Source organism: Onychostruthus taczanowskii, unplaced genomic scaffold, assembly GCF_017590055.1.
Source record: "Onychostruthus taczanowskii isolate IOZ18803 unplaced genomic scaffold, ASM1759005v1 scaffold7, whole genome shotgun sequence".
Taxonomy (NCBI): Eukaryota; Metazoa; Chordata; class Aves; order Passeriformes; family Passeridae; genus Onychostruthus; species Onychostruthus taczanowskii.
In genome coordinates this window covers 7,319,022-7,341,914 of record NW_024504786.1, presented here as the reverse complement: position 1 = coordinate 7,341,914, position 22,893 = coordinate 7,319,022, and the positions used below count along the sequence as shown (strand labels likewise).

General features: G+C 41.2%; 1 protein-coding gene across 4 annotated transcripts; it reads right to left on the bottom strand.

Annotated features, from left to right (window-relative positions):
- Positions 1-223: 223 nt before the first annotated feature.
- MKNK1 (MAPK interacting serine/threonine kinase 1) lies at positions 224-22,557 on the bottom strand. 4 transcript variants are annotated; one of them, XM_041421500.1, is made up of 14 exons: positions 22,447-22,557; positions 21,378-21,489; positions 18,819-18,899; positions 15,687-15,785; positions 14,906-15,003; positions 13,330-13,409; positions 11,810-11,883; positions 8,873-8,977; positions 5,883-5,938; positions 5,229-5,324; positions 4,266-4,460; positions 3,594-3,758; positions 2,971-3,011; positions 224-2,060 (listed from the first exon to the last, which is right to left on the bottom strand). In XM_041421500.1, the coding sequence occupies exons 4-14, from the start codon at positions 15,781-15,783 to the stop codon at positions 1,832-1,834; spliced, it is 1,236 nt and encodes a 411-aa protein (XP_041277434.1). In that variant the 5' UTR covers positions 15,784-15,785; positions 18,819-18,899; positions 21,378-21,489; positions 22,447-22,557; the 3' UTR covers positions 224-1,831. The 4 variants fall into 4 exon arrangements, with proteins under 4 accessions (XP_041277434.1, XP_041277432.1, XP_041277433.1 ...); XM_041421498.1 differs by having other exon boundaries at positions 2,971-3,014; positions 22,447-22,556; XM_041421499.1 differs by lacking the exon at positions 22,447-22,557 and adding an exon at positions 22,127-22,440 and having other exon boundaries at positions 2,971-3,014.
- Positions 22,558-22,893: the final 336 nt, after the last annotated feature.

Genomic DNA, 22,893 nt, shown 5'->3' with positions numbered 1-22,893 from the left:
CTTAAGTTAACACCTCTTCCCTGCTTGGGGCGCTTTTCTCAGTTCCCAAAAAGAAATCTGAGACCACAGACTGATAAATAAAATAAATCAATAGAAGAGGGAGGTATGCCTAGTCCTCAGAGACTTCAGCTGTCTTAAATCCAGTGTCACACAAAGAAGTAATTCTCTTTTCTGTGTCACCAAAAATAAAGGAGGGGGGAAAAATCCACAAAGAACTGCCAAATGTGTTAAATACATAACTTAGGGCATTTTAATTTAAAAAAGCAAAATACATTTCATCATTCATTGGCTGGCACGACGTATAAAAACTTTTAAATAGCAACTTTAATATTAGTCACAAAATACAGCATGTTTTATAAAAATAGCTATATGCACTGATATTACTGATAATGTAAAACCACTCTGAATAGGCCATGCAAAGACATTCAGCTTTGACCTTTCAACTTCCAAGTGCTTGTTGCATCTGCTACTTTATTCCTTCTCAGTCTGCCTGGGAGGGTTTTGTGCTGGCACCTGGAGGTCTCCTCCTCCCCCCCTGCACAGAAAGCCCTGGAAAAAGATTTCAAAAAGGGCTGACAAGTTAAGGTGCATCATGGGCATTTCAGTGGCCCAATTTTCACAGCTTATGTTTCACAAAGTGCTCAACATCTGTGTCCTTCTTCATGGACCTCCCTTTGGTCACTTAAAATCTTCAGCTTTTCAGCCAAAACCCTTCCAAGTTATTCTTGGCTGTGTTGCACCACAGTATTGAAACTGAAACCAAAATCTAGACACACACAGCCTGAGTTTACTACAGGAGGCAGAATTCTGTGGCTGCAGCACCATTTTTGTACAGCTGTACTCTGCTTGTGGCATTTCTAAATTATTCACACACCAAAATTCACTGACGTCTGTCTGTTCACATTAGGAAGTCCAGGTAGGACACATAAAAGGTCATGGAGAAATAGAATTTTACAGAAAGGAAGGTTTAGCTGAGGATAGCATTGGTATAATAAAACCCCACATTAGTATTGAAAAGCCTAATAGTAAATATAAACTGTTACATAAACAGTCTGTTACACTGCTGTTATCAGATTTAAGAATGTAACTGTTCCAAGGGGACATAATGGACATCAAACTCCAGAAAATTAAAAGAGATGGTATGGAGTACATTAGAGTTAAGGGCAAAGATATGTCAGATAAAAACCCCACCCCTCCCAGTTTTCACTCCACATGCTGACACACAAATTATCAACAACATAAAAAAGCTGCAGAGCTCTCTCCATCTCTAGAAATAGGAGCACCTTTACAGTACCACCTCATTCCATATAAGCCAAATGAATGTAATGGAGACAGAGATCCACCCAGTCATCACCTTCATTCCTGAGTCTACAGAAAGAGAGGAGGGCACTGCTGGTTGAGAACAATCCCTACTGCTGGCAATAACAGCAGCACCTTCAAAATGTGCCACCAAGGAGAGCAGCCATCAGCAGGGAGAGGCTTGATGCTCTGCCTGGCAAAGTCTGGGCTCTTCCTGATATATTCAAGTTTGCATTTTAAACTGTGCTCTTCTAAGAAAATGAGGAAAACTTAGTGATTTATCACCTCAGATAATAATACAGCAGCAAACTCATCTTCTACAGTTTAGAAAAAAAAAACGTTAAATTCTCTTAATGCACTAAATCTGACAGGCAAAAAACATTCCCATAAAAGCTGTCCCCTTTAAGTTACAAGTCACATCGCAAGAGCAAGCTCCTAATCAAAGTGTCGGAAGCAGAGCAGCTTTTATCAGCGCTGAAAATCCAAATAAGAACACAGACTCATCCTGCCCCCGCCACAGCAGCGAAGAACTTCAGAAGGCTTTATGGGGAACTGGCTGGAAGTCGCTGGTTTTGGTGGCGTGTGCCATGGCCCTCCGGCGGGCCAGGCGGGATTTGGAGGGAGGGGACAGTCTCATGGAGCAGACCGTGTGGGCGGCGCTCTCCTGCCCGGCGCTCAGCTCGCTCTCGTGCTGGGACAGCTGCCGGTTCAGGGCGATGGCCTCGGCAGCAAACAGGGTCAGGTCCTTGGTGCTGCTGTTCCTGGCCAGGGGAAGAAAAGGAGGAAGCAGTTTCAATACAGGCACTTCACCCACTTGCCCTCACAGCAGAATATCTATTTCCTTCTACCAAATCACTGAGACAGCAGGCAAAATGATCAGTAAATATTTGCATTTATCCTCACTCAGAGGACCAGCAGTGCATGACAAAAGCACTCTGGGATTTTGGAAACAGCCACACTTCTACTCCTCTTTCTGCTAAGGACTTCTGATTATAAACCCAGGAAGCCAACTCAGATGTCATCCTTAATTTCTACCTGCTCTGAAAGGATGGGCATATGGGACCATCCTGCTGTCCTTCTCCAGACAACTGCAGTCCCACTATAACTGCACCTGTGGCTTAAGGAAATGCTTTTCTGATGGGAGAACCACCTGAAATCACCAGCAGCAGACACAGAAACAGATGTGTGACTCAGGCTCTCTAGCATACAGAATCTCCCATCAAATCACCTCCAATGAGGCCTACCCTGTTCACAGTAAATGGATATTGTGAGTGCCACCAACTACAAGGAAATTCAGATCCAAGTCTGTGTTTATGATGATTATTCACCCATCAGAAAGCAGTCTCTTTGGGTAACACACGCCTTCATGCTTTTATCTGCCCCTCCTGGGCAGCAAGCTGACAAAACCATCATTATTTCCTGTCTAAGATGAACACTGCACTGCAGGAATTCCCTCTAATGCTTTTCCCACAAACAAGCAAGATTAGATCATAAAGAAAATTCAGAGCTTTAATATTTTTGATGTTCTTAACAAAATTAGTGTGGCACATTTATGAAGCTCCATTCTCACCCAGGGATGTTACCTCCTAATTTGTCAACTCCTTTCTCCCACCCATTCTTTCAGGAATTATTCTTGGCCTAGTTTACAGATGTTTAGAAAATAAACCCTACCTTTGAAGAACTTGAGGGGTGGGCAATCCCCTTTCAGGAGCCTGCTAGAAGAAGCATTGAAGAGAAGTTACTTACATATTAGCAGCTGGGAACCAAGCTTTCCCAAGAGTGACAAAAAAACAAGTGACTGCCCCAAATCTTACAGATATTGCAAATAAACTAATTCACTCTGGGCAAAGCATATGTCATAATCTGTCTCCCCTCACAAGAAGATTTCACAGCTTGCAGGTATAAGACTACAGCTTTGGAAGTTCTCCAGAGGGTCTATTCCTTCTTTCCTGAACAGAGAACTGAAACATAAGAGGACACTGCTGTTCTTTTACCAGCATTCTGCATTACTGTACTAGAACAATAATTTGTGTACTGCAGTACTTGCTAGTCACAAGAAAGCCATTTAAAATGCACAAAGCAATAATTACACAAAACAAAACAAACACTTAAAGGCTGACATATTCATCCAAAAATTTACCACGCAGAAAAAAATAAAGCCACTGTGTATCATTTAATTAATCAAGATACAAGCACTGAAACACACAAGGACTCAAATAAAAAGTTCAAGACAGGGAACAGCTTATTTGTCACTCTGGAAGAAGAATAACTCTTATATAAAGGGAGATACATACTCCTTGAACCCATGAATGTTGCAAAACTTGAGCAGCACTAAGTCGTTCTTTGGCATCACAAACCAGAAGCTTTGAGATGAGATCTTTGGCCTCAGAGGAAATATGTGACCAGTCCTTGTCAGGAAATTCATATTTGCCTTCCTGAATGCTCTCAAAAAGCTTGTTCTGGTAAAGGAAAAATTATTCAATTGAAATATACTGCAACCAGAAGGTTTCCCACTCACTTTTATCCACCAGATGTGGAGGGCAACAACTGAAACCATCCAGTGTCCTTATGCAGACAATGGAGAGTGACAGGCAGCTCTCCAAAGTGGCTCAGTGCAGCCTGAGATGGACACAATACACTGTCTGCTGAAAACACTTCCCCTCACCCCTAAGAGGGCAGATAAAATACTCCAGGCCCTGCATGGCAAACCTTTTTGCAGAGTGGGGAAGAGGGTGAGGAGAAGCTCTGAGATCTCACAACAGGAGGAAGGAGAGGCAGTTGCCCAACCTTACTTTAGAAACTGGTATCACTCAACCTCTATACTGCCACCCTCACTTCTCAGTGACAGCTCATCCTCCCAGCTACCTGCCAGCATCAGGCACAGCTCTCCACTGCTCACACTGCAGCAGGTTCTACACCCAAAGCCCAAGGGAGTGTCCCCACACACCCAGGACATGCACACTCACCTGGCAAACCCTGCAGACTTCTCCTCTGTCCCAGCCACAGTCCGTGCCACAGTTGCCCACGAAAGGGGGGTAACCACTGAGCATGATGTACAGAATCACCCCCAGGCTCCACAGATCACACCTCTTGTCATAGAACGTGGCCTCCTCCATGAAGACTTCCACCACTTCAGGTGCCATGTATTCTGCAGAGCCACACTAAGAAACCAAATTCCATCAAGTTTTCAAAGGGAGAGTCACATCGAAACAAGAATCATGTTTATCATTTTCCACTCTACACCAAGTGGCTTGGTGGAAAAGCAGAAATTAGGCATCAGTGAATACTGAAGTTCCTACAGTTCTTTAGCAGCACCACAAGCTGTTCTACATGGCTGTGAACCTTTAATCCAAGGTCAAAATATTAATTTGCACCTTTCAGGTTTTTAAATCTTATCCATTAGCTATCAGACAAGTGTATCAGAGGAATAGATTTCTCTAAGACTTCTGCAACACTGTCAGATTTTTCTTTCACAGTAATTGGCAAAAGCACAGGACTGTAGCTTTTCAAACTAATGTGTATTATAAAGCTACACACTGATTACAGAGCTTGCATTCTCCTTAGCTCATTGGCTTGGCTACAGAACCAAAACATGGGGAAATTAACACAAAACTAAGGTTCAAAGTCTGTCCATAAGCACACAAAAGTGGGCACAAAAAGTTTCTCCATTTGATTGTGTAAGAGATAAGCAGGATGAATGTGTCACGTGCTGGCCAACTGGAGAATTAACACTGAGCTCCTGTGCTTTTGTGTATTTGATCTGTGACTGGGAAAGCAAGACAGCATTTAACACACATACACTTGCTTGAAATGAACTGCCCAGCACTGGGTGTAGTGTCAATCAGCTCTTTGGAAGGTCTCCTCTGGAGATAAGAAAAATTGCTTTATAGTAGAACAAAGAAAGCACAAAGCCACAACAGGTCTCTCACCGGCGTTGTTAATTCGGGAGTAGTTATCGGAGTACACGCACTGTTCAGCTTCACCCCACTGCCAAGATCAAAGTCACATATTTTTACTGGTGATATCTAAAAAATATAAGAGGTCAGGAAGACTTGGATTAATGCAAAATTTATGAATATGCATATATGTGAAGTAGAAAACCCCAGGACAGAACACAAATCCCTAGTGAGACCCAATCCCTTACAGCCACCTTCTACTCCTTGCATTCACCTGCCCCAGCTGCACCCACACCACCTGCACCTGATCCTGCTACATTATCCTTTTATTTGGTTAGGCAAGTGCCAGTACACATCAGGGCACTTTGAAAACTGGCCATATAATGTGACCAGCTGGCCTCTAAATGCTGCTTGTCTATTTGGGTACTGGCTCAGAACAGATGAGGCACCAGGGTGTCACTGCTGTCCCTCTACAAGGCCAGCTGGCTTTTTATCTCTTAGCCAGATGTTGACATTTTCACAGCTCAAAGAAGAATTTAGTCTCTTTGAAGCTTCAGTCTGTTAAATTTAGTTGAAGTTCACTAATGGGTTCAAAAGTTTTCAAGAAGAGAAAAAACCCAAGGACTGTTTTTTGGGAGCAAAGTTAAAAAAAAATCAGTTTGGAAAGTTAAGAGACCAGAGCAGCACCTTTTCTGGAGATTCACACAGGATGTTTTCAGGCTTCAGGTCCCTGTGAGCAATACCTAAACAGAGAGTACAAACGTTCATTAGAAAGGATACTCTGCTGTTTTATTTCTCACAGCTTCTCTTTATTAGAAGGTGGCCTGGAAAATATTCTAAGTCTGAGCCTGCTACACACACCTGCCCCTCTTAAATATAATAATTTAGTTGTAAAGTGCAACTGTTAAATGTCACTGTTGCATCCTGCTATACCTTTACCATCCTTAACTGTAAGAGAGTCTGTCAAGCAAGTAAGAACCTAACATCAGAACATTTTGTTAGCCCAAATTAATTATATTCCTTAAAACCAGCTTATTGAGAGGACTGACCTGTAGGAAAGTTTAATTCTTTACACAACTTAATGAAATTATTTTTGTCCCTTTTACAGTGAAGTTGTTCTTTCCAGATGGATCAACTGGCTTGCTGAACTCCTACCAGCACAGACAGTACTTGAGACACTCTCCTCTGCAAAAAATCCCCCGACTCCCAGCTGAAAATATCCCTTTCAGGTACACACTCATTGCTGAAGCAAATGAAAAATTAAAGTTTCAGTTAGAGATGCAAAAGAAAAGCTAAAGGAAAACAACCAAAAGGCTTCTTCATTTGACTCCTATCAGAACAGGCAAACCTAACAGAGAAGCACAAAGTTGTCTGTGTAATCCACATGCAAGGTGGTTCTCTGTTGTCAGAGAAGTTCTTCAAATGCCTAAAAACACAATTTCTGGAAGTTCTTTGTTTAATATGATCAAACTCAAATGGAAGGTAGAAAATGAGGGGCAAAAAAAACCAAATCAAATTAGCAACTTGTCTGTAATGTAACTGCAGTCTAGTCTTGATTTAGAAACCTACACTCCAAGAACACCTTCTATCACTTCAGAGTACAGGAAAGAAAATTCCCCCAAACTCCAGGCAAGGGAGCTCTTAATGTAATTTCTTCAGCACACTCCACAAGATGTGGCTTAAAACATAACAGCAGAGCCCCAGTCTGAAGGAATCAGTGTTCATAGTGACACAGTGCACATGGCTTTGGCACAAAAGATGGCACAATGAACCCACTGAGGTGGCCTGTGCTGACATTTACAACAAGGCTGACCAAACTCCCAGGGGTTGGCTTGGCTCACAATGGGAAAGCCAACAGTGTCTTTTTGTGTTATTGTGTGAATTCAAATGTCTGATTATGTAACATTTGATTTTGCAGTTGCACAGAGCACTGAGAAAACAACTGCCTTTAAACACCTCTCCAGTAGATTATTAGCAATAAAGCACACACATCCCAAGTGGGTGTAAGACAGGATTATCATCCAGCTGAGTTTTAAACTACTCCTGTCAAAAGAATTAGTTGTCCTCATTCAAATTTTTTAAAAGCATTTAGCTATAGGACTTCACCATTAAGCTGTGCAATAAAACTGCTTTAATTTCCTGTTTACTTTAGTGTTCTGTACCCTACTTACTAATTATTTTAATGTCACACGGAAGAACCATAAAGAGAACAATAAAATGAAAAGGGGATGTAGCTGATTCTGCAAGCTATATCCCTGCTGTCCCAGCTCACAGCAAACAACAAGAAAGCAGAGTGCTGCTCTACAGCTATTTCAATCAATCACCCTCCTCTTGTTTGGGAAAAGGGGAATTAAAACTAAAAGCTGAGAGAGACCTACAGAAAGGTATTAGCTCAGTTGATGTTAAACCTCTTGAGTGGAGTACCTGGACTTGCAGCTGTTAAGAAATCCACTACAGCCTTGCACATCAAAAAATATTTTCCCACGTATTCAGCCTAAGCTCCCTGCTTCTTATATGTTCCATTTCTCAAAGTCAAAATCTTCTAAACACAGGTATTCAAGAAGCACATTCTCTGAAGGTTTAATGTTGAATTATCACATCGGCTGTGAAGATTGCAAAAACTCTTGATCCAAACTAAGTTTGGTTTCACATTCAAATTAACTTTTTCCAACAGTCAACATGTGACAAGATCCACATTCATCAGGTTTACCCCTTTTACTCCAACCATTGATACAATTTTCTTTTAAATGGGTTCGATTTGTTGAGGTACCAGCACTGAGATTCCAACTCAGGATATAAACAGTCCTGTGACTTGAAAGTATGGACTACAACTAAACCTTTATTGATCCAGAGCCACTACTAAGCAATTTAAGCAGCAAAAACAAATCTGCTGAGATCTACCAGGCTAATCAGAATGGCAGAAAGGCAAGAAAAAATGTATCAAAATAACCCATAAACAGTCTTTTCAGAGCTAGTCACTGTAACAGTAAATGAAGCTGCAAGGCCAGAAAATCACAACCTAGGAAAAATTTCAAATACACCCATAATATTGAGCCCAGAAATATACTCTGGGATGACCATAATGCAGAGAAATTTTTAAATTAAAACCAAAGTATTCCCAAGTCAAAAATGCAGCAGAAAGACACTAATGTAAAAAGAAATCTCTATAAACATAACTGCTTTAAATCTAAGCAAATTCCAAAGAAATTGAAGACACCTTCAAATAAAGACACTGGTTCACTAAGGTCTCTCAATTTAACAGTAGGAGTCTAAATGTGGAGGGCCAAAAGCTACTGCAAACCAACAGGTCTTGTGACCAGCAGAAATTCCGAGTAATTACAAAGAAGTAATTACGTCTGTTGACCTGAAAGACGAGGAAATTAAAATTTTATTAGATTCCTTTTGAGTAAGCTTTATATGGTGGCTTGTGTAACAGAAACAAATAGACTCAACCCTAATGTTAATTCTCTCTGGATGCTGATTCAAGTTTTCTTTTTGGAATGCCTGTACCATCTTAACACTCCAGTTACTGAAAATACTACAGTATGAAAATAGCATCATAGAGGAAAACAGTTTAAGTCATCTGGCAGTGCTGTAAATGGGAACACTAGCAAAAGCTGGCTACTTAAGATAAATGAGTGTATTAACTAGTAAAGATGGAGGCAGCCCTCTCTCACCTTTTGTATGAAGAAAGTCCAGAGCAGAGGCAATGTCTCTCACCACTTTGCTTGCTTCTCGTTCATTGAAGTGCTTCCTCTTTTGTATATGGGCCAGGATTGAACCTGTCAGGGTAACAGGTGAAAGGGAAAACCTCAGTATGAATGCTGAACTAGTTCCAAGCATCATGAATCTTTAATCTCATTTTCACACTTTATAGCGCCCTTTCACAGCAGGCAACTTCTGTGGAGCAAAGAGGGGAATGACCAAGAAGAAAAGGCACATAAGTGTGCTAGAACATAATTTTCAAACAGTGCAGCTGTCTAGTTTAAGCACAGCATGAGAGGCAATCACTTTTTACTGCCCCAAGACATGACTGGCCTGTTTTCCACACACTGGGACAGTAGAGATTTGCCAACAGTACCAGTAAAACTCAAACATCAGCTAAGGAGATCCATAAACACTTCAGCAAAACCCAACCTACCCCACACCATGGGTAGTCATACTCAAACTCTCCTCATTTTCTATGTCACCACTGAAACCCTGCACTGAAAGTCAAGGATACATGTTTTGTGCCTCTACACCATCAAAGTAGAAAGAGATTTGACCTTTAAATACACATCAAACTCCCCACAGGCGTCAAGGCAAGGCTTCTGCACTGACTTAAGGCACAATTTGCCCAGGGATATAAAATCTGACAAAATACCTCTAAATTAAAACATACTGAAGGACTGGCAGCTTGCAGGCAGAGCCTCACTGGTATCCCTTTAACAAAGAATAAAGGAAGGTTTGATTCCTCCTTTTCTTAAAGTGAATTCAATCAAACCTCTCAAAAGATTAAAAATTTCTATTAAAAAACCATGTAGTCCAAAGAGATCCCAGCTCCCTAAGGAGCCTTACTATTGCCTTCTATTTTCATATTCAGAGATGTGTATTTGTAAAAGCAAGCAGGCAAAGAAATTCAAGAAGTAAGTACCATTTGTTATTAGCCCCAGTACACTCAACATTTTGTATCTCAGGTGATTTCACTTTTATTCTTTAGTTCTAAATGTGCAAGGAAATCTCCTACAGGGTAATTCCTATTCTAATACCATCAATGCTATTGCCACTCCTCCACAGTGAGCATTCAGAGAGGAAAGAGGACATTCGAAAAGAAGAGAGATATGCTCAGATATGCACAGCCAAGCTGTGTCAGCTGGGTGGAGGAAGGCCACTTTGGACAAGGCTATCATATTTCAAACACAGACATTTTCCCTTGCCAAAACCAACACCACCTAGTTTGCTACAGATTTCTTGAGTGCATGGAGTTCAAAGGGGTTTCTTGGTGTAGTTTTCTTTGTACCTTTAGAAAACAGTAGAAGTTCTTCACTGTTTCCAGTCCTGTGGAAAAGACCCCACACTTCGCAGGATACAATACTGAGCCAACTGAAGTGCTCGTTTCACTCAGCAGGTTTATCTGAAATTATCTTTCTGAATAGAGCTGATGTTCAAACTCTCTCAGATAAGAATTATATCAATATCAATAAAAACACACTTTACTGACTTTATATCCAGCCCACGTAGAGAATTCTCATGAAGAAAGAATAGCAGGGCACTAGTTGTTCCTACCTCTCCAGTACTCAGAGAGAAAGCATCATACAGCACCTCTCAAAATGCATTTCAGAGGGGGAAAAATGAGGAAAAAACTCTTAAATCATGCCAGTTCAATCTAATCAGCTCAATTTTAACTCAATTACAAAATGCTGTCAGACAAGGATACTAAAGGGACTCTGGACATCACAGTGAACTGAAAACAGATAAAACAGGAGCAGAGCTCCTTCAGTTACCACAGCTACTGAAAGGCAAAGTTGAAAATAGAAAGCCCAAATTATGCTCCAACACTGCAAGTAAGAGCAGCCTCTGAGACTGGAGTTACTGAAGTAAGACTTGCATTGAAGAAGAATGTTCTCATTCTTGCCTGCCACTCACATCAGAATCTGCAGTGCATCAGATCTGACCCTAATTCCCATTCTTCAAACCACATATCTAACCCTTTAAATACTGAATTTTTTTAAAGAGAAAACTAGCCTCAGCCCTAGCTGAGCCTGTAAAATCAGTAGCTAAGAGGGGAATATAATTATTTTCCTCTCAGCAGCCATGCAGGTACAGTGACAACCACAGACTCACAAAGAAGAGGGTTAACTAATGGAAGAACGTGGAGATGAAAAAAAAAAAAAAGACAAATGCAGATTCTTCATCTCAATCAGGCCCTATTACAGCTAATTTGTCAGAGACATCTGTGCGTTAGGAAAAGTGTTATGGGAAAATACAATAAAATGATGCATAATTTTGAGAAAAGTTAAACAAAAGCTTTTACTCAAGAAATATACACATCCCTCTCCTTCAAAAATAGTTCTGCATCTATACAGAAAGAATTTTTATTCCTTGCACATACAGTTTTCTCCTGGAAACCTTCTTGACCAGAGACAATAGATGATGTTCTCCGGGCAGCAGGATAGTCCAGATGCTCACTTTTCCTTTGAAGGATTGGCCACACTAATTCCTGGTTTTGCACAGCCATGCAATTAGCATGTACTGTAATTATACTCCATACAGACAAATGTGAGAAAGTCCATGAAGTGCTTGCTGCAGCTTTCTCATTCCCCAGCTGAGTGGGAAGTGCTGGAGCCCAGTGACCACCCAGGCTCACTTGATGGGCTCTCAAACACCCACAGGCACAGCTGGGGTGTTTAACATAACAGCAACCCAGGCACAGGCAAGATGATTTTCATAACAGAGTTCCATGAGTTCTAGGCAATGAAGTCAATCCTACATCAAGGGAAAGCTCTGCCAGAGTACACAGATGCTGCACTAAATTCTCAAGCATATAAAATAAGTTATTCAATTACTACTTTAAAACAGAGGCAAATAGGAGCCAAAATGATTCAATCAGCAAAGGCACAGTTTCTGCACAGTACCTCCTCGCAGCTTCTCAAAGACCAGGTAGTACCTTGTGTCATCTTCAAAAAATTCTATCAACTCCAAAATGTTCCTTTAAAAAAAAAAAAAAAAAAAAAAAAAAAAAAAGAAGGGAATAAAATAAACAAGCATGGAGTGTACACACAGCAATGAAGAGTTTCAGCATGGATAACCAGGAAGTGCCAGAAGTAACCAAAAATACAAGTTCTAGTTAAACAAGTTGCTTTGGCTGTCTGTGGCATTAAAACCACATTTCCAACTCCCACTGAAATTTAAGCATGGGAAACAGGCCAAACACCACACTCAGATGAGATTGTGAGAGCTCTGCTACTGCTCAATTGACAGGAAGATAACTGGTAGTAGGTTGTTTTTAATAATTTAAAACACTGCATTTGTGCTGAAGGCAGAAATAAAGAAAAAATAATTAAACTGGCATTCTTCCTCTCTGGAAATCACAAAGCAAAACACAGAGGGCTCAAAGGAGACAGGCATCTGTCAACAAGATATTAAATCCAGCTCCTTAGTTGCCATTTTTAGACAACTCCTGCTTAGCTCACGTAAATTCTTTGCAGCACAAATATCCCAGGTTGCTTTGAGAATGTCAAACATGTAAGTCAGAATTTTTTACATTTAATGGTACATCCAACCCTCGAAATTCTGAATGTGGTCATGTGAGTTTCTCATCAGTTGTGCAATGGATGACCATTTACTCTTAACCTCACAAAAGAAGAAAGACATGGTCTACTCCTCTACAGCACAACATAAGCCCATGAGTTTGGTAAACAAGTTGGTTTCAAAATTATTTCCGTATGTTATATTAAGTATTTGTTTGAAAAATTCAATATAAGCTGCACAATTGTAATATATATACCATCTGTTGTATATTGTATACATTCTAGATTAACAGAAACATCTAAAAGTAGCTTCAGAACTGCCTCAAATCCATCACAAAACTCCCAGAGCATGCTGCCAGTGCCTGCACAGCTTTTCTTCCTCTTCAGTCATGAGTAGCAGCTTTACAGTTGCCTCATCCTGTGGCTGCATGAAGTCAGCACCCAACCAAATGAGAACTATGTTAGCTTTTTGCTGATCTAAGAGTTCCCGTGCAAAAGCGGGAAGGCTGACACAAGGAGGAGGACAAACCACACATCAGGGAAAGGAATGGTAACATTTCCTTTCCACAGCAGCTGGTATCATGTCAGCTTTTGCTGATGGTGAAATCACAGGGGAGAGTGTCAAAATGTTAATTTCTCATCTGGACAAAAACCATGCATCACTGAAGTACAATCAAGCTACATTGACCTGGCTGCTAATTGAGTTATGTAACTATTAATTTGTAAATAGTTCCCCTAAATTTCACAGGTAAAGAAGGGGAAATTCTTAATCTGAATAACTCAAGTCTAAATTTCAAAGTGGTTTTGAGGAGACTACTGCAAAGCTTCTAACCTTGTCACACACAAAAATTTGAAAACAAATAATCAAAACACTTTAAATAAACAAAAGACAAGACCATACTTACTTGTTACCCTGACACTGGTACAGAGTTTCTATCTCACGAAAAACCCGACTCCGACTATGCCCAGCATTTTTTTCAATGATCTGTGAAAAAGAGTTTTAAGAACTCATATTTGAAAAATTACTGCAGGATGTATGCATATAGCTCTGCAATTAGGTAACTGTTGCGAGGTTTGAACTAGACATGCCCACTGGAGAAAAACACTCCACCTTGGTTTGTTTGTTCAGTTCCTCATCTAGCATTTGTTTACAGAGCAGTGTCAGCAGAGCTCTGGAAGGCATTGGGAGGACAAGAGAAATTAGGACAGGAAGAGAAGAAAGGAACTAAGTCCATGTGTTACACAGCCAGTGACCAGTTACCACAAGCGTTTTCTTGCATCACTTTAACTTTGCAATGTGCAGAACAGGATATCCTCTTGAGTTCTACCGAGAATAGATTTGAGTCACATCACACTGAACAGTCAAAAAGAACAGATTTGTCATTAGAGGCATCTAAGCAACAAGTACCAAATTCAACACAAAATTAAAGTTCATAGTGTAAACTTTATGGAGACCCAATAATAGAAAGAAAACACACATTCATTCTCAGGGCCATCAGAAGTCACCTTGCTTCACACCATCCTCTCATAGTGTAAACTTTATGGAGACCCAATAATAGAAAGAAAGAAAACACACATTCATTCTCAGAGCCATCAGAAGTCACCTTGCTTCACCCCATCCTCAGGCTGAAAGGAGGAGGCTGAGCCTGAATGATTGCTGCATAAATTGAAAGCTCATGACATTACCAAGCCATCACCACCATCTGTATCCAGGACTGGTTTCTTATTTCTGCAGCCTGAGCTCTCTAGTGCAGAACAGGCAACCATTCACCAGAACTACACAGGTCTCTGCATCTGATCACGTCAAATTCCTAATGCAGAGCTCTGTTTATTTCAACCTTTAAACTTCAACAATTTTACAAAGTACAGAAAAAAATCCCAGTATCTATAGAACTATATTTTTAAAGGGGCTTAAAATTTTGTGCCTATTTTTGAATAGAATCAAACACAAAGCTTCCCTATTGCTGTTATTTGTGTTTGCAATTAAATGGGAGACTCGGGATAACAACAAATTTGTAAATGGGCTTTTCAGTGATATTACAAAAAGAAGATTGGCCTTTATCACAAAATAAAGACAGTTTGACATGAATCATTGGCAGCACCCGATGCTCTCTGAACAGCACCCAAAAGCTTGCACTATTTGGAAGGCCATGCTGTATAATGACTCAGCCTCTTCTTTCATAAGAGGAGACAAAGGTAACTAAACTAAAGCAGGGCATGAGAGGAAAGCTTGCCCTGAGATCCAATCACAGTGATTTACTGTTTGTGATTTCTGTCTGCAGCTGATACACCAGTTCACTCTGGAGGCACAACACTTAAGATGACAGGTTTTCTCAAGTTGTAAAACAAGCTCATTTCAAGCATCAAAAATTTCCTAGAAGGATTTCCTATTACCCACTATATTGCAGGTTTTCCCTGAGATACTCAGAGGGAGAAGACACATCAAAGACAGAAGTGATGCTGCTTTTACTCTCTACTTACTTTGACTGCATATTCTTTCCCAGTTTGGAGACTGACAGCACCCTGAACTTTAGCATATGCTCCCTCACCAAGCAGCTCAGCAGTCAGCTTGTACAAGTCTGCCAAAGAAATCCAGAAGAAAGGACACATCCATCAAAGTGAATTTTGACAGCGAAAGTTATTTTAACAAATAACACCAAGACAAGCTCTTTATCTACAAGCATCCCTCACATTTATGCAGTATTAAAGCAGACATGCCAGTCTTCACTACACTTCCTTTTTCACCTCCCTCTTTCAAGTTCCAGAAAAACTAAGAAGTAAACTTTATTACAGCATCAAAATTGCTGAGATATAAGACATTTCTAGTGTGAACAAATGTGTAACCTCTAGGATCTCAGCCACTATCACCTGTCTTCATGTAAAATTCAGAAACCTTTTTTCAGGTGGAAGACAATTAATTCTTTGATCAGAAATGCCTACCGTACACAATCTACTCACAGACATGGTGTTTTAAGTATAACAAACTTGAACATTTAAACCTAGAATGCTACTACCATTTTTATTTGAAATATACCTTCCACTGCTACTTGTCCACTAAGAAGTTTTATACTGCTCAGTTTTCTCACTGAACTATATTTTACTTACAAAACTTCATAGTATTTGTGCACACATTTATTAAATAAACACATTTTTACATCAGCACTGTTCCTACTAAAAAAATGCCATGTTTAGCTAAGAAAACAGAAAAACAGCAGAAGCAAAGCAGACTGTAACAATTAAAAGCTTTTAAATTGTCACCAACCTTCAAACTTCCCAGGGACCTGATCTGTGGCTCTGGTTCTTTTCTTCTTTTTCCTTTTCCCACTGTCTGCTATGGGGACAGGCTGGCTGCTGACCATCTCTGTGGGGCAGAACAGAGAGATGACTTTAGCAATCAATTACTTCAAGAGAAAATGCACATGCTCTTGTGGGTTTATGTTCTTATCCAAAAGTTTCTCTGCTTTTCTTCATCAAAGGCTGCCACCTCTTTTCCAAATATCAGAGGAAACCTAAAAAGGCAATTCAGGTGCCAATTAACAGTTTAGGGGGGTTGATAAATAAATTTTTAAAAAAACAGGAGGGAGCAATAATGCATCTATACTGAATCCTCATCTCACAGCAGAGTAAGGCAAAGCACAGAAATAACCCACAACAGAGCACGTGCCCTGATACCAAATAGCACTTGCAGCCCTCACAAAGGCACTCCTCTGAGCTATTCTACTGTTTTACAAAGAGATTTTTTCCAAATCAGCTCAAGGAAATGAGCCCCCAAAACAGCAAGAAGGTGTGGGGAAGTTTCAAATCACTCAGTGAAACAAAGCAACCACAGGAGTTAAAGTATCACAGGAGCAATCTAGGTCAGTTGATGCTGCCAAAAGGCCATAATGAAAACCATTTCTCACAGAACCATAATGTACCTTTCTAAAGCACAGATCAGTGGGTAATTTATGCTCCAAAGCAAGAAGTGTTTATGGCATTTTTTTTCCCTACCTTACTAGCTGCAGATAGTCCAAGAGCTTAGTCAGAGGTAACAACTCACTGATGCAACATAATACAGCAGAAAAAAACACCTGTACATTGTTATTGAAGGCCTAAATAAAAACATGGCCATACTTGCACAGCTGACCTATCTCCAAAAAGTTAAATGATTCCACACTGAGGTTCTAGGCAGGAGCACTTCACACCAATCACATCCAGCTAAGTTTGCCTCAACAGTTTAAAATCTCAGCTGAAAATCTTCAAGGCAGCAGCAAAGTGCACTTAAGACATTTTACAGCCATGAGGAATTCTGAGTAAATTCACTTTTAGTCATCTTGTACTACAGAAAAAGGTAAATCAATAGAAATAGTGTAATTATGAGAATGCTGGTAATGAAAGAGCAAGCCCCAAAAACTTCTGTCAATTCCCTTTTAACAGAGATTGTGATGAGCAGTTTTTCTGCCTTTCACTGTTTCTTAAGTACTCAAAACATGGGAGAAGCTCCAAGGCAGAAAACATTCCACAACAATCTAGCAATACATGAAGTACTTTTTCTTTGCTTCATTACATTTTTCTTGTTCTTATCTGTCAGCAATAGCTCCTGTGACACATGTCTGAAAATTCAGGATAGGTGTTATTTTGAAAGTCCTTCCTCCTTAACAACTTAGTGAAACACTTAAACATACATCACTCAAAGCCTCAAAACAATAGTAAATCCTCATTTTCAAGTCTTAGGCAGAGTGTTTTCAGAAATCATCATGATGGATGTTCTATGTGACTTCTTAAATACAGTAGTATAAAGAACATTTTACCAGTTTCTGAAGAAACATCTTCCTTTTAACTCAAACTGACACACATACAGCTTCAAATTTGAACACAAAAAAGGTGAGCCTTTGGCAGCAAATTCCAGCTCTCCTCTTTTTCAATTCTACCTGCATCAGGAGTTTTTCAGAACTGGGACTAAAATGGCACACGTGAAGCTGCTCAGAGATAGGGCTGCTCAATTTCCACAAGGTGTCAAACAAGTAACTTTAATGACCTCACCTTCTACAAGCCATAGCTAGACAGATTCTATTTCATTTTAAATATCACAACTTCAGAGCTTGAAACTAAAAATCTAGCTTTGACTAAAAATCTAAAAATACTAGCTTTGACTAAAATACTAGCTTTGACTAAAAATCAGCAAAAAATTCCAGAATATGAGTCCTGTCTCTCAGCACAACTGACAGCTTCACAACCAGCTCCTGCACTCTACCAGCTGGCTCTGATATTTACAGTCAGCTGTTTATTAACTCACTACATTATTTCAATTCCCTTTAGTCTGACTCTATTCCTAAATTACAGAGAATTGCTTCCCTGAAAACAGGAAGTTCACTAGTTATGTATACAGAAACCAAATTGCTGAAAAGTTGACATTTTTAACCTATAGTCTTGACTAAATTTGCCATCACACTAAAGGATGAAACTTTAGGTGTATTAGATTCTTATTGCTGTTCTGGTCTGCTATTTCACATCATTGTGAAGCTCACTTCTGTCAACACAGCTCATCCTTTAAAGGCATCACAGCTTCACTCCCATTACTCATTTGTTATAATGAACCCATACTTAAGTAACAGCTGGTACTACAAGAAAATGCCTTTAGTCCAGCCAAACACTTTAGAGATTTTTCAAGCTTTCAAATAAATGCTTTTTTTTTCCTGCAACTGTACAACCAAAAAAGTTTCTGAAGACACTGAAGGACAGTGTGCCTCAACCATCCAAGCAATGCTGAGGTGTTCTGCATACTGCAGGAGTGCTTCTGGTGACAGGCACACCGTGGGCTCTGAGGCAGCTCACCCTGCCAGACAGAGCTCAGGGACTGGATGGACTGCTCTGGAGGGAAATGGCCTGTGGACACATCAGGTCCAAGGTGAGTGTCTTCAAATTCTGATCTGTCCTTCACCAGTCAGGTTAGGATTATTACTCACAGGGTAATGTTACTAGTAAAATCCACACTGTAAGTAAAATGAGAGCAAGTTTCTGTCTTAGTTTTGTTGAAGCCCTTGAATTTTATTATCATCATAACTCAGTGCTGAGGCAATATTTAACACAGATACTATTCAGAGCCTGTGTGGGAAGGTAGTTACTGCCTTTCTCTTTTGCTGTAAAGAAAACTTGCAAACAAAGCCAAGAGAAGAAGAAAGGGAACAATTACCACAAGTTTCACTTCATTCAGACCTTAAGTCATCTTTCATCTTGCTTCCTAACGTTCTATATATGAACATGCCAAAATCCACTACCCAGACCTAACTCCCCTCTCATTTTAATCTGCTTCCCAAAGGAAGGAAGAGTATATTTGGAAAACAAGCACATGTGTGTAACAGGAAGCACTTGGAGAACACAGAAGAGGTGCCTTTTTCTACTATGAACAAAATACCTTGTTTGTGCTTTTGAACTCAGTGGAGAGCAGAGCCACTGCACCAAAACTGGGTCCTGCTTGAGCCAAGCTGTTCTGGAGCTGAAAAGAAACACCAACACATTACCACTCAGAAATCATGAAAATGTTTTTTGTTTTTGCACACATTTAGGTAGTGCCCAGAGCCTAAAGACATTGCAAGGACCTGTTGTGCTGGGCTTCACGTGAACACACAGCGAAAGCACACCCCTACAATTTCACTGGAACAAAATGAAAACAGACTTCAGTCCAGTTTTCCTCCCAGCTCAGTGTCTCACATTGTTCCTGGACCCTTCCTCCTCCATCAACACTGATTGCTACAGATGTGGCTCATAATGAAACTGGACACACTCAGCAGGTGCGGATTCTGCAAAAACCATCTAGTTGCAGGAAGCTCCCAACAACCCAAGCTGCCTTTATAAAGCAGCTACATAGTGATTAATTGTGTTTGTAATGTTACACATCAAGAGATACAATTTGAAGAGGAAGAATGTGCAAGGATGCATGACAGTCCTGTGTCAAATCAGAGATATTCTTTTATACTCATTCTGTATTAAGTATATTAATTTCAAATTGTAAGAAGTGAATACTCTTACTTGATTTTTTGCACTAGTTTTCCACAATTCATTCTTAGTTGTCAGAGTTACCTTCTCATTCCACCCAATACAACTTTTTGTTTCATTTAATCTGTGTTATCCATGAAGGGAGAGGAACTTAAAAACATTCCATCATCTTCTCAATAATATACAAGAGCATTAACATTTCCAAATGAACACCCGAAAGTTCACAGGAAGCCCAAGCAATCCAATTTCATGAAAGAGCAAGTCTGACAAAAATTATTGATCCAGCCTTATCACAGCATTACTGTAACAATGCACAGTGTCACAGCTGACACCACCTGCCTGAAACCCTTCATACTGGGGAAAAGGTTACAGCAACCTTTCTCTTTATGTCCATGCTTCCCCCTGCCATTTCCTCTGTCACATTTCCAGAAGATCAGTGCCACATCATCTCCTGCTAGAGCAATTTGCAGAGCAACTTCTTGGTACTTTCAGCTAACACTTCCCTTGCAAACTAAGAGGGGTTTTCTTACGTTCTCAGTCAAACCCTCCAGCAATGGGTGGATCTCACTTTTCAGGATAGCACATCAAGTTATTTCAGACAGATTCCTCCCATCCCAATTTCTTACTTCCCCAGGATTACTGCTGGGGAAGCAGGGAGCCCTTGATGGAGAGGACAGCACACAGATCTCCTTTCCCTCTCGTGTTGGAGAACCAGCATATTTTGACACACATGCTGCAGACATGAGACTTGCTGAAACCAGCCTGTGTTTCCCCAGGCACACCTGCATTTCTTTAAAAGCATTAGTTACCATTCAGAATGACAGCAAAAGCACTCTTATCATCCCCACTGGAAAGACAAAGGCAAACAAGAGAAGTGTCCTGATCCCTATAAGACATAACAACCAAGGAGAACATCTTAGACTGAGCGTGGCTTAAAAACACTGTAATCTTTTTAATTTCTTGTTCAAGGACAAGGTGTCTCCAAGGCAGCCAGCCACATGGATGGGAGGATCTAATAGGGCTAACAAATAACTGGGAATGGTGAGCTCTGTTGGGAACAACATGGCACACACGCTGCTTATTGCACTAAAGAACCTCCTCTGTCCTTCCACACCCAGCAGAACAGGCAAACAGAATATTTCCTGCTACTGACCACTGGCAGACAGCTCATGTTTAAAACCTGCCATCACAGGGCAGTAAGAACTTAGCAGCAAAGTTATTTTAAACTCCATCATACACATTCTAAATGAGAAAACTCCCAGCAGTAGTGTGTTGACTCAACTACTTAAAGGTTCTCCAACCCCTAGAGCACTTTTAAATTAAGGAGATATCCAATGTAAGTAGTCTCTGAGGGGCCCTTACTAAACAGCAAGCTGTTTACTCTCTTCTGCATCTAATGGCATGAACAACTCTCAGAAGACTGTCTCTGCATCACCAAGTAGTTCCTTTAATCCCCCTCAGCTCCCTTGTTAGTGTAAACCAAAGAGAAAAACTTCTTCAAAGACAACTTTTCTTTTCATACAGATACAAGATAAAAATTTCCTGCTCTTGCTCCACACCCCACAAATGATCAATCAGATAATCACATTTGTCACTGGAAAAAAAAGCTACACAACATACACCTACACCAGCAAGCAGCCTTGTTGGAGAAACTAATCTAACTTAATGTTTTTCTAAACCTTGAAGCAAGACTGATTTTTTTCTTTATTTTCCCCTCTCTGTGCTTTCAACTCTAAAATTAAGTCATTAAACTCCACTGCACTGTCACATTTGATGTCACATAAGATTTCTACCAGTGTTCTAACATTTGTTACCAGGAAGGTACTAGGAGAGAGGATATTCCTCACAGCAGTAAACACTTTTTTTGAAAGCATTACAGAGTACTGGTACCATGAAATAATGTCACAGAAGCATTTTGGTTGAAAAAGACCTTTAAAGAACCAAGAAAGTTTCAAATTCACAAGGCACCCCACTTTACCTGGAAGGTTGCCAATACAAAACACCTTTAGAACTGAAGTGAAAGAGGTTCAGCTCTGCAGGAGTGTTTTGCCTTGCTTCCATCCAGCATCTGGGAGGCATGAAGAGGAGCTCTGTTTAGGTCAAAATAAAAAAAATAAAAAAAGTCAAACAATAGTTCTTAGAAGTTATCAGAACGTACACCAATCTTCCCAAGCCCAATTGTGAGTCATAACATTGTATGACAGAAGCTTTTAGAAGAGGTCAGCTTGTAAATGGAAAAAAAAAAAAAAAAAAAAAAAAAAAAAGAGCAGTGGCTTATTTTCCAACAAATAGGCAACAGTGTAAAAAAAAAAAAAAAAAAAAAAAAAAAAAAAAAAAAAAAAAAAAAAAAAAGAGCAGTGGCTTATTTTCCAACAAATCTGACACTTCACAGACAAGTGCCAGCAGTGTCAGGGAATGGGCTGATTTTTGGCTATCACAAGTCCTGCTGATGCCAGCAGCCGAGCTGTCACCCAGGGCTGTCCCGCTGCTTCTCTCGCCTCAGAAGGTCACCCTGCTCGAACTAATGCCATAAAGTACACATTAGGCAGATTTTCAGTGTTCCTCGGGGTTCACAGCTCTCGTTTTATGCCAGAGGAAAAACACAGGAACGAGAAGATTTCCCGTGATCACACCTAAGAAGTTGGTTCGCTCGCCTTTGCCTGCTGTTTTCCCACTAAAGCAATGTCCTCAACAGAAAGCAGCTGCCGTAGGAGAGCACACACTTACCACTCTTTATTGAAAAACGCACTAGGTATGAAACACAGCACTTTAAACCTTCGGGGAACAGATTTCCAGCTCCAGACACGAGGAAACTCCCGCATTCCCTGGCGAGGGCCCCCAGACCCAAAGCTGCCAGCCGGAGGGCTGAGGCACCTTCCAGCCGCCCCGAGCAGCCGGGGCTGCCGCCGCTCCCGCGTCCGAGCGCTCAGCCGGACGAGCCGCAGGAGCTCCTGCGGGCACGGACCGAGGCCCTGGGGACTCCCCTCCCTCGCCTCCCCTCAGCTGGCCAGCCGGGAAGCGCCGCGACCGCAGCCCCCCGCCCTCACCTCCATGGCGGCCGCGGGTCCCTCCTCGGCGGGGCGGCACCGCCCGCCCCCGCCCTGTGCCTGGAGGAGCGCCGGGAGCGCGCCTGCGCGCGGCACCGCCCCCTGCGCGCCCCCTCACGGGAGCGGGGCCGCGGCTCCTCTGAGGGGACGGAGCGGGGAACGGGACATCGGTGGGGCACAGCGGGGAATGGAACATCAATGGGGCACAGCGGGCAGCGGACCCTGCTCCCCAGGCTGGCTGGCTGCTTGCCGTCCTCTCCTTCCCCTATGAGCGATATCACAGAATCGCTTCGGCTGGAGAACCGAAGATCGTCGAGGCCGGTCTATGAGCGAGCACCGCTGTGTCCAGGGAGTGCCGCGTCCCGGCTTCCTTAAACACCTCACCGTCTTGCCTTAAACAACTTCAGGCAGGACAAACTAAGAACGGAAAGGAAAAGTAGGACAACA

Excerpts from the sequence above, each read along its gene's own strand:
- MKNK1 (XM_041421498.1), bottom strand. The coding sequence starts at position 15,783 with ATGGTCAGCAGCCAGCCTGTCCCCATAGCAGACAGTGGGAAAAGGAAA. Across the intron at positions 5,939-8,872 it reads GGACTTTCTTCATACAAAAG|GTATTGCTCACAGGGACCTG; the intron begins GTGAGAGAGGGC and ends CTCTCTGTTTAG. Across the intron at positions 3,759-4,265 it reads AAGTCTGCAGGGTTTGCCAG|AACAAGCTTTTTGAGAGCAT; the intron begins GTGAGTGTGCAT and ends TTCCTTTACCAG.